This window comes from Apis dorsata, unplaced genomic scaffold (genome assembly GCF_000469605.1).
Source record: "Apis dorsata unplaced genomic scaffold, Apis dorsata 1.3 scaffold_397, whole genome shotgun sequence".
Classification (NCBI taxonomy): domain Eukaryota; kingdom Metazoa; phylum Arthropoda; class Insecta; order Hymenoptera; family Apidae; genus Apis; species Apis dorsata.
Genome location: NW_006263656.1, coordinates 1,150,181 through 1,161,918, shown reverse-complemented (window position 1 = coordinate 1,161,918; position 11,738 = coordinate 1,150,181). Strand labels below are relative to the sequence as shown.

General features: G+C 22.0%; 3 protein-coding genes across 15 annotated transcripts in view; 1 reads left to right on the top strand and 2 right to left on the bottom strand.

The window, feature by feature from the left end:
* LOC102678265 (inositol hexakisphosphate and diphosphoinositol-pentakisphosphate kinase 2) overlaps positions 1-833 on the bottom strand; it is a 17,147-nt gene extending 16,314 nt beyond the window's left edge. For 12 of the 13 annotated variants that reach the window (XM_031512166.1, XM_006619222.2, XM_031512168.1 and 9 more), the window contains exons 1-2: positions 667-833; positions 127-225 (exon numbers count right to left, since the gene is read on the bottom strand). In XM_031512166.1, the coding sequence (XP_031368026.1) occupies positions 127-159 (33 nt within the window). In that variant the 5' untranslated portion in view covers positions 160-225; positions 667-833. Of the gene's footprint in view, positions 1-126; positions 226-666 lie in introns of those variants that run through there. The other variant, XM_031512170.1, reaches the window with a different exon arrangement.
* A 1,191-nt stretch (positions 834-2,024) lies between these two features.
* On the bottom strand, positions 2,025-3,728 carry LOC102678128 (dolichyldiphosphatase 1-like). Its single transcript, XM_006619221.2, has 5 exons — positions 3,399-3,728; positions 2,955-3,055; positions 2,713-2,885; positions 2,371-2,598; positions 2,025-2,306 (listed from the first exon to the last, which is right to left on the bottom strand). Exons 1-5 carry the CDS (start codon positions 3,508-3,510, stop codon positions 2,177-2,179), a joined length of 744 nt encoding a protein of 247 aa, XP_006619284.1. The 5' UTR covers positions 3,511-3,728; the 3' UTR covers positions 2,025-2,176.
* A 371-nt stretch (positions 3,729-4,099) lies between these two features.
* LOC102677854 (meiosis regulator and mRNA stability factor 1) overlaps positions 4,100-11,738 on the top strand; it is a 10,333-nt gene continuing 2,694 nt past the window's right edge. Inside the window, exons 1-19 of the mRNA XM_006619219.2 lie at positions 4,100-4,370; positions 4,638-4,958; positions 5,041-5,184; positions 5,336-5,617; positions 6,265-6,431; positions 7,228-7,322; positions 7,848-8,043; positions 8,290-8,449; positions 8,521-8,716; positions 8,804-8,889; positions 8,977-9,102; positions 9,180-9,332; positions 9,426-9,824; positions 10,096-10,271; positions 10,358-10,530; positions 10,596-10,807; positions 10,879-11,029; positions 11,105-11,280; positions 11,364-11,738. The exon at positions 11,364-11,738 is cut by the window's right edge and continues 7 nt beyond it. Of these exons, the coding sequence (XP_006619282.1) occupies positions 4,677-4,958; positions 5,041-5,184; positions 5,336-5,617; positions 6,265-6,431; positions 7,228-7,322; positions 7,848-8,043; positions 8,290-8,449; positions 8,521-8,716; positions 8,804-8,889; positions 8,977-9,102; positions 9,180-9,332; positions 9,426-9,824; positions 10,096-10,271; positions 10,358-10,530; positions 10,596-10,807; positions 10,879-11,029; positions 11,105-11,280; positions 11,364-11,738 (3,549 nt within the window). The 5' untranslated portion in view covers positions 4,100-4,370; positions 4,638-4,676. The remainder of the gene's footprint in view (positions 4,371-4,637; positions 4,959-5,040; positions 5,185-5,335; positions 5,618-6,264; positions 6,432-7,227; positions 7,323-7,847; positions 8,044-8,289; positions 8,450-8,520; positions 8,717-8,803; positions 8,890-8,976; positions 9,103-9,179; positions 9,333-9,425; positions 9,825-10,095; positions 10,272-10,357; positions 10,531-10,595; positions 10,808-10,878; positions 11,030-11,104; positions 11,281-11,363) is intronic.

Genomic DNA, 11,738 nt, shown 5'->3' with positions numbered 1-11,738 from the left:
ATTATATATTAGAAAAAGTTTTTTTTAAAAAGATTTTGACATTATTGGTAAAAAATTATAAATTATAAATTATTAAAAATAATATTAATTATTTTATAAAAATAAACAAAAAATATTTCTATTTACCTGATAACCATGTTCCAATTCAGTGTAAGACATGACAGAACAGGTTTCATTGAGAAAAGAAAAACAGTTTCTGTTTGAATTTAGAAAATCCACTATATCCTGAAATAATTAAATCAATAAATAAAATTAATAAATTAACAATTATAGCTAAATTTTCAAATAATTATTTTTAAATATATATAACATATAAAAAAAATTTAAACAAATATATATAATTATTATAATATTTATATGTGTATAATTTCAAACTGAAAGAGAAATAGATTTTAATACATTAATTATATTATCTATTATTTAAATTTATCTTATTTATAACTTGCATTTAATTAAAATATGATAAAAAATATAATGTAACCTCGAATACATTTTTGTATTTTTAACAATAATTAATATTTAATTCATAATAAATTAATATATTTAACACATAAAATAATACTAAATATGAATTAATTCTACATAATGTTATGATTGATGATATGTTACAATTTATTTTGTTCTTTTCTTTTTCAATATAACTTTGATGATTTTAATTAAACTTACCAATTCCAGATTTAAATCAATTCAAAAACTTTAGTCTAAGAACAAGAAAGCAAAAATAATAAATAATATCCAATCTTTAGTTAATTAATCAAAAATTTTCATTAGTATTCTTCAATTTTCGGACATCTTGTCAAACTTAAACTCGATCTCTCGTAACATTCAAAAATCGACCATCCGGTTAAGTATACAAATCGATATTTTACGTTTTATAAAATATTTAAATAAAATATTAAAAATAATTAGTTATTATAAAATCAAATTAACTTAGTAAAAAATATATATATCTTGTAAATATTTATTTATAAAATATAAGAATTAATATAAAAATTAGCAATTTGTTGTATTGTGCATTTATTTAAAATTCATTTATAAAATGTTATTGCATATTTATATTATAATAATTTTGCACTGATTTAAAAATTATAATTTTTATTCATTTTTAATATTAAATTTTGTATTTGTTATAATATAATTATTATAACAAGATTTAATTGAGCAACATAATGATATAATTCTAAAATATTTTTTTTTTTATATTAAATATAAAAGTTAATATATATAAGCACTTTTTAACATTTTTCTAAAAACTACTTTGTTTAAAAATCAACAATTAAAATAATTATTAAATGTTTAAAAAATTTTTAGTTATTTAATTAAGTTTTTGACTTCATATATAATTTAAATTCTCAGTTTAATTGCTGACTTTTTTGTCTTTTAATTTACAATTTTTTAAATATCAAGTTAATATACAGTTTTATTACTTAAGCATAATTACTGTAGTATAGTATTTAAGCACACTATAATAATAGTAAAAAAGGAACTATAAATAATACTTGATATATAAAAACTATATAAAAAATTGTACTTAAATATATATATATTACAAAAAATGCATAATAAAAAAAAAACATAATATTAATCTTAATTAAATATAAAATATAATAATTTTGAATTTATAATGATTTACTTATTAATTATTGATGTACTTCAACATAAGGAAGTGTACAAATTTATTCTAACTAGTGATAAAATATTGATATATTACAACATAAACTATAGATAAATTTATTTTATCTAGTGACAAAACTATATATTTTTTTAATTATACATTTTGTTATTGCACTAAATTTATTTTTTTGTTTAAAATAAATGTAATTCGTTTTATAAACATATAGATATTTTATTTTTATAATATAGAATGTAAATATAAAAATTAACAAAAAATAATGATGTTGATCATTGTCATAAATAAATTATATAAAAATCAATTGATAAAATGTACATATTCTATGATATGAATATGAAAATTCATATACAAAATTTGTACTAATACCTTATGCATTTAAATATTATTAGTGAAAATTCAATGCCATTGATTGTTTATGATTATTCCTTCAAGCCAAATAAATTTTCAATTTTTACATTTTAATTGGCTGAAGTTGTTTATTTGATGACTTTCTTCAATATTTATATTTTATTTACTATCAGCCCATTGGCCAGACATTAGGCGTCATTGTGATTTCATTGATACTAATTTTCTTGAACGTGCTCGTGCTTCTGTACGAATATTTGTGTATTCAAACCAAAGAATATTAGGAATTAATGTTGTGTCACGTAATAATAAATATTCTGATATCCGCCTGAAAATATAATAACATAATATTATTTTTCATAAAATTAAAATATTTTCTAATATTAACTTACCATGAGACAATTATAGGAAAAATTGGTGTAAGAATCATATATGTAATTATGAACCATATTATTCCTAACATAATACCTATAAATGTACCCCATATAACTTGAGAATTACTATGGTATAATAAATAAACTCTACTATATGTAATTAAAATAGCAATAATTATAGAAACAATAATGATAGTAATCCTCCAAAATTTTTCTGAAATGCTGCTATTATTATTATGATGCAATCTAAAAATATATATAATAATATAACATAATAAAATATGTATCACAATATTATAATATTATAATTAAAAAATTAATATTATAATTTACTTTTTATTTTTTAAAAATAAAAATTACCTTATACATATAAAAAGTGTTATATATGTAGCAAAAAACCACATGAATTGTGCATGCATTGATGGCATACCATATTCAATAGCATTATGTCTCATTGGTCTTGCTTCACAGATTGTATGTTTTAATATAAAATTTATACATTTATTAATTACAATTCCACTAAAAAATGTAATCTAAAAAAAAATTTATTTTAAATATTGAAATTAAAAATATATTAAATCAATTTGAAAATTTTTACTTACAGTATGTAAATCTCTTCTAAAAAGAATTAATGTTATGAAACCAACTACAATAGCAAATGGTAATAAACTTACTAGAGCTAAAAATTTTCCAAATAAATCACCTGCAAATCAAAAGAAATTTAAATAAATTAAATTTTAGATATAAACATATAATATTTAAAAAATTCAAATTTTATATTTTTTTTAAATATATAGCTGAAAATAATTAGTATCGTTAAACATATGCAAAAATAAATTATTTAATATAAATAAAAATCCTTAACTAAATATAAAAAAATAAAATTCTGCTTTAAAAACACAATCAAAATCTTATAAAAAATTTAATAAAAAGATATGATATTTTCTAAAAAAGAAAATATATATATTTGTAATAAGAAATTTTTATGAAATTAAACAATAATATAAAAAGAATAAAATTTTATTGAAAAATTTTGAAATATTTACCTTGAGGATATTCGACTAAAGTAAGAGACAAAGGAACCCATTCTGGTTTTTGAATAGTATCAATAGAATGTGATTTAATATCATAAAATGAGTCGTCGTCCAACGATGCCATGTTATCGAAATTTTGAAGTGATCATAGCTCGGACAACTCACGCAGCAACGACCATGGAATCCGAAGAATAGTGGTAGAAACTTGACAAAATAACTTCAAAGCAGACGTAGTTCAATGAGATCCGACAAAAAAATAATTTTTATTTTTTTTTAAGATTTATTTATTTGACCAATCATATTCGATATCGTTTATCTATATACTATGCTATAAATTATCTTTGATGTGTTTCATTGTATCTATAAATATCTATTAATAAAATAAAAAAACTAAAGATAGGTAATTAATGAAAGTAAAAATAATGAAAAAGTATATTTTTTTCTTATAAAAAGTTATAAAATGTTAAATTCCAAAATTCTGATTATATTAGATAATAATTATTAACATATATTTTTTATTTATATGAATAATAAGAACATGTAATAGATGTGATAAATATAAATTTTTTAATATTTTTATGTTATCTTATTGTTTAATAATTTTTCTTAATGATTAAATACAAAATAAATGTATAAAATATGAAATTCAATTATATAGATTCAACTATATAGTAACTTAAGAATGTGAAGTTACTATTTGTGCCTGCAAGATGCATTGTGCACTGCGTAAGAAGCGGGAGAGGTAGCGATAGTTGGATAGTTGCATGCTGCTTTGATCGGTGTTTGCTTTCTGTTTGTGGTATTAATTTTATTCGAAAGTCGGTACGATGTGGGTATTGTTTGTGGTTTTAATTTACCGATTATTTTGTAGTTTTTCTAGAATTATTTAAGAAATTGCGTTTATCTTACGTTTGACCACGTCCTGTATGTCCTCATACAGCCGAGAAACATTTTTTAAACTATGTAATAAATTTAATGTTTTAGGTAATGTACAATCATTTATATGAAATATTATATATTGCATATAATCTTTATATATTATTTTATCATATTGTTGATAACAATACATATCTATTATTAACAATACAAAATAAGATAGTAATATTTATAATTTTATAATTAAATTTGATTTATATTTTTATTTTCTTTTTGTTATTAATGTTTTAATTTTATATTGCATATAATATATATTAAATGTTTTTTATTTTTTGTCTTAAATATATTACATGATAATGTATTATTTTATCATAGCTCTTGTATTGGAATGTTATATGACATTCTTTAAACCACATGGCAGACCAAGATACTACAGACTATTATGCACTTTGTGCGAATGATCAAGATGAATTAGGTCTAAATGAAAGACTAATAGAAAGTAGCATATCTCAATCATTATGTGATCTAAATAGTAGCAATAATAGCATTACAGTTGAAAATGCAACATCTGTTTCTCCATTGTTAAGTCATTATAAATATCATTGTTTCTCGCATCATGATAGTCCAGTTAACTTTTCATCTTTACCAACGTATCTTCCACCGATTGGTGTATTTTGGGATATAGAAAATTGTCATGTTAGTATTAAATTATGTAATTATATTATTGAAATACATTACATTTTCTAATTGATTATAATATTTTTTATAATTATTTCAGGTACCAAAGGGAAGATCCGCCATGGCTGTAACACAAGTAATTAGAGAAAAATTTTTTAATGGTTATAGGGAAGCAGAATTTATTGTAGTTTGTGATGTCTTAAGAGAAAATAGTCGGGTTATGAAAGAATTAAATAATGCTCAGGTATCCAATTAATATATATTTATTAAAATATAAATTATTTAATATTACTATTTTTTTAATAGTATAACATTCATAACTTTATAAATTTTTTATTATAAATTTATAATATATTTATTTATAAATTTGTATTTATAAATTTTACATCTATCAGGTTAATTTAATACATGTTGCTAGAGAATGCAAAAATGCTGCTGATGAAAAACTTAAACAATCTATTAGAAGATTTGCTGATATTCATGGAAGTCCAGCAGCTGTGATTTTAATATCTGGTGATATTAATTTTGCTCCTGATCTCAGTGATTTACGTTATAGAAAAAAAATTCATGTGATACTTTTACATATGAAAAATACATCTGAAGCATTAATATTATGTGCCAATGAGCATTATGATTTCTCAGAACTTATGGAATCACTGCCATCCACAACTGTACAGGTAACTTATTTTCTTATACACAATATTCTTATGATACTCTTCTAATATTATTTTAAATTATTAAAAATAAAATATAAAACAGATTTTTTATAACTTAAATTTCTAGATTTGCATAATAAATTTTTTAATTATAATTGCCTTTTTATTTTTATATATAAATCTATATTTAATGTGGAATGTCTGTTATTTTTAAATTTGTAATATATATATATAAAATATTCATAAAATATTATAAATATAAATTTATAAATATAAAATGTCAATATGTTAATAATCTTGTTCTCTTTTTAATTTATATATATGTATTTATTTATAAGACATTTTTGGAAAATCAAATCTAGAGAAATAGAAATAGAAATGAGAAATTGTTCAATCTTTATTATACTATATTATACTATTAGATTTTATTTCCATCTTACTTTATCAAATACAAATTTAAATTGTTTATAACTTAATAAATAATAAATGATCTCAATTAGTATTTTTTTATATTACCTTTGTTTGTTTTGGTCTCTAGAATTGATCCTGCAAAGATGTTCTAAATATATTAACATTTTATATTTTTTTTATTTAACATTTATTAACATTTTTATATATTTTATATAAATATGTTTTTTAATATTTTGTAAAATTTATATTCCTTTCAGGTTACTGCATATTATGATCTCCTAGTTAGTAACCTTCCTGAAGATCAGGATATTGTATCTATTAAATGTTGTCTTAAACAAATGTTTGAAAACTATGGTGGTCAAGTAATGGAAATTCAATCAAATACTGCAATTATACACTTTACTTCCAAACCTTTTGCAGAAAGGTATTATATATATTTATAATCAAATATTGCAATTATCTATATTTTACTTCAAACCTTTTGCAAAAAGATATACATATTTGTTTTGTTTTTATGTCCATAAATTTTGTTTAATTATTTGTATAAAATAAAATATAATAGAAATTTGTATTTATAATTTAATTATGATGTAAATAATATATAATATCAGATATAATTTTATATTTGAATAACCCGCCCATTATATAACCAATGAATTGTTTCTATTTGCAGAAATTTTATTGGTCTTTTTCGCGTTAATAAAAAAAAATAGTATTTAAACTAGTAGGGATAAATACATAAATAAGATAGGATTCAAATAGTGTATAGCAATGTAACGAATCTAGTAGTATTGTAAGGATCATAAATTTAATTTGTATAACATATTTCATTTATATGTATGATAGTAATAAGAGTTAAATATTGTTATTTTTTGGTACATTGTTATTATTTATTATTTTATTTATCTATATAATTTTGTTATTTTATATATGTTATAATAATGACATAATTTGATGATTTTATTTATATAAGGTAAGCTAACAATATGAAGAATTATTATGATTCTGAAAAACAAAGACATTTAACAAAGTATATCAATATTATAAATAAAAATTATAGAGATTTTTTGAAAAATTAACCGACATCATAAATTGTATCATAAATCTGTTTATTAAAATTTTGAAGGTCATTTTCATAGGATTGATTATCTTGTGTATTAGCCTCTTATAATTACAGTTAGTTGACTTTGCTTAATAACAATGTGACTTTTTTTTTATAGGGCTCAGAAACGTTTGAATGGGAAGGTTGTCTTTGGTTCGAAAATTTCCGTAAAATTTCTAAAAGAGAAAGGGACTCATTTTCAAAAAATTCGAGGTAATTCTATATTATTTATCCATTTCATTTCCTAAAAGTTTTTTTTATTATTATTTTATTAATTAAACTAATAAAATATATATAGGATAAAATATAAAATAAAGCATGAAGTATTATAAGCTATTTTCTTCAAAATTATTAGATATGGTTTTTTTTTTAAATTAATATAATAGGTCAATAATTTTTTAAATGAAACGATTTATAAATAAAACTATTAATTATTTATTATTATAAGATCTAATAGCATTTACTTGAAAAATTTTTTATTATTCGATATAATTAAAAAATTACATTGAAGAATAAAAAGAAAAAAATTTGCAGTATATATTTCTAGTACATTTTTTTTTATTTTATACTTATTTTATATACTATTTTTTCTAAAATGATGTGTATATATGTTAGTAATATATGATATAAAATATAACAATAAAATAGTATATAAATGATAATGAAATAAATGTATAATACAATAAAAATAATTATAAATATACTATATTTATTAGCAATATATTTTTATATTTTTAGGAATTTCTATAAACAGAAACGGTACTGTAAGTGAATCAGAAATTGTTACTAGTTCTCCAAGACAAATGTATACTGCAAGTGCTTCGTTAGCGGGTGGAAGAGCTCTTCAATTTCCACATTATCAGTCATCTATGCCAGTAATTGGAACATATTCTGGATGGAATGCTCATTGCACTTCCGCTTCAACACCAGTTGGGTAATTATAAATTGAATTACAAATATGACATATTTATATAAATATAACATATACAGATAATACAATAAAATAAAATGATGAAGATCCGAGAAAGAGCCTTGGAGTCGCAAGTAGACTTTGTCCTTGCTTGATTCAGGCAATGAAATTTAGAAAACTTTGATCTTATCTGAGTATTAATAGAATTTATAATGAAAATTATTATAAATATTCTAAATATTAAGATACTTTTATATTTATCTTTTATAGAATGGTTCAACCTCCTGTTTTTGTTAGAAGACCATATCCAAATAATAATAATGTAGCTTTTAATAGAACTTATAATGAACTTGCAAGAACTCAATCTCCTTCATTCTGGCAAGTCTCTGGTTCTCAGCAATTTAGTCATGTGTGGGAAGAACAATATAAGGTATATAATGTTATTGAAATTTTAATTTTATAAAATATATATAGTTTTGATTTATTATTTGTTAATTTAAGGTGGAAAAAACAAAAGTACTTAGTAGAAGAATTCATATTCCGCAGGCTCGGGATAATAGTGTTGTAAATGATGTAGCTCCTCGAACTTCTGAAGCTTTAAGATGTATCAGAGGAACACATACTTCTTATGTTCAACCTTCAGAATGGACTGGTCAACATCCATCATTAAATGTTCCTATAAACTTGAATGGAACCAGTATGTGTATCATTTTTTTTCTTTTATAAAAAATTTTTAATTTATAATTAAATTATAATTAAATTTATTAAAAAATTTATTATGCAGCACATCCTCAGTCGAATTTTAAACGTCGAAGTCCATCTCCTATGTATGACTTACAATCACGAGAGCGAAATCAATGGAATGGACAAGTATAAATTAATTTAAAATAATTTAAATTAAAATTTAAATGAAGTTAAAATAAATCTTAATTTTTTTTTCCCTTCCCCAAAAATTAGCAAAACGCGTCTGTACGTACTACTAGGACACCTTCGCCTTATGAAAATACAATACAAACGATAAATCAACAAAGTAATCGTACATCACCTTATCATCCAAGTGATACAGAAAGTGAAGAAGTTGAGGTACTTTTATTTTCTTTTATTTTCTATTTTTTTTTATTATAATTTTTAAATTAATAATTTATTTCTTAATGTATTAGAAATTTTTCAATCCAGTAAATAATCGTAATGGAATATCAACAAACAATGAAACATGCACGCCTATTGAATTGCAAGTAACTAATTTAGACCAAAGTATTAATCCAAAAAAAATGAGACATATGCTTGTCTCTATTTTTATGAAACATGTGATGGTAAATTATTATTTAATATTACAATTATATTATTATAAATATGATTTTTTAGTATATTTGCTATTAATGATTAACAATTAATAATAATTTTAGGTTTTAAATGTTTCCATTTTTACACAATCTGATGGTAACTTTGCAGCAAGTGTTAAAGTACCTTCTTTAGCAGACGCACAATACGCAATTTCTCAATTGCATCGTCATAAATTAGGATATAAACGTATTTTTATATCATATGCTCATAGTGGTAGAGCAAGTCCTCAAGTTGTGCGAGCACAAATCGTAATGTTATTGCAAGAAGTACCTGGCCACGAACTTCCTCTTTTTAAATTTCGAGAAATGTACGAAAGTCGTTTCATGATTTCGATTAGTGTTTCCGAATTGTACAAAATGAAAGATGTTTGTATTATTACGGAAGATCCTGGTGGTAGAATGGTTTCTCTTAATCCAGATCACAGAAATACTCCATCACCATGTTTTAATAATACAACTCAGGTATATTTTATTTTATATTATGTTATATATGTTGTATAATATTAATATATGTTATATAATGTTATGTATATTAATTTTAAAATTAACAATGATGGATATAAAGCCGAGTTTTAGCTTTTCCGATAAAAGTAGATTATCATTTCTTTTATTGTTGAGAAGCTATGACGATTATTTAAAGCGATGAAAATTGTTCTGAAATAATATGAAATATGTTGTATTTAATGTATAAATGTATAAATTATATGAAACAAAAATTTATGGGTCATTTTAGGAGGAACAAGTAGAGTTACCATACTGCACTATTCATACGCTAAAACCATGGTCTGATAAAGGATGGGCTGAACAAAAAGTAGCATCACTTCCAAATGTAAAAATTTCTTTAAAAGTTCTTGAACCACGTATACAGCAATTATTAACTACACATAACGGCAGTTTACCATTGCCTAGGTATATTATTTTTTTTCTTTATTGTCTTTCTTTTTTTATTTCATAATTTCATTTAAAAATATTATTAATAAATAAATTAATTTTAGTTTGTCAAATTGTTATGAGGCTGAATTTAAAGAAAAATTACAAGTAGTTGAAAATGGAGTACCCTTAGAACATCTAGTATCTTGTTTATCATGTGTTGAGTTAAAACAGGGTATTGGTAGTGTAAAATATCTTATTTGGGCAGAAAATAAATCTCATGAAAATAAACATGAAGGTAAGATATTTTAATGATAATAATTAAATTAATTAATGATTAACATTAAGATAATTTTTTTTTAGAGAATAAATGTGTAAGTTCTCCGCTTGCAAATCAATTAGCACTTTTCAGTCGTGAATTAGTTGATCTTTTAAAAACTGCTCCACACTGCCAATTACCATTTCATCGATTTATACCTACATATCATCATCATTTTGGAAGACAATGTAGAGTTGCCGATTATGGATTCACAAAACTAATCGATCTTTTAGAAGCGCTTACTCATACTGTACAAGTATGTAAAAAAAAATTATATTTACTTAAAACTTAATAATTTAATGATAAAATTTTAATTATTTACTGTAGGTAATGGGTGAAGGAAATAATCGTGTTATCACATTATCCCATCGTGCTCAAGTACGTCGTTTTACATCTGATCTTCTAAGAGTTTTAAAATCTAAAGCTAGTAAACAAGTAGCACTTTCAGAATTTCCAAGCGTTTATGCTAGAGTAATAGGTAAAAATTTTTTATATATATAATTATGAAAATATGATATATTTTTTTATTAATTATAATGATATTTTTTTATAGCTAAGCCTTGGGATATTGTGGATTATGGAGTATGTGATATTGAAGATATCCTCAATGAAATACCAAAAAATACTATTGTTGTCACTGTAATTAATGGAGGGGATAAAATGATAGCTATTCCTAAACGAGAACAAACTGAGGAAGAAATAAAACGAACAAAACGATTTGCTATAGAAGTAATAAAATCAAAAATATTATAAAAAATTAATTATATATTTATAAATATGTATATATATATATATATTTATATTTTATTTAGGTTATCGAATTGTTACGACATGCACCTCAATGTAGAATGCAATTTAATAAATTTGTACCATCATATCATCATCACTTTGGTCATCAGTGTCGAATATCAGATTACGGTTTTACAAAATTAATTGAATTATTTGAAGCTATACCAGACATAGTTAAAATAGAAGATGATGGTTCTGGAGAAAGACAAATTTCATTGACAGAGAAGGAAGGACTTCGTGTACTTTCTAAACAAATATCTAAATTAATTACTCGGTCGGGAGGTTGTCTTAGCGTTTCAAACATTGCACAAAACTTTTTACATGAATTTGGTTATGCGATAAAACCAGAATTATTTGGGTGCACTTCTATATTGCAACTTATGCAGAAACTCGGGGAT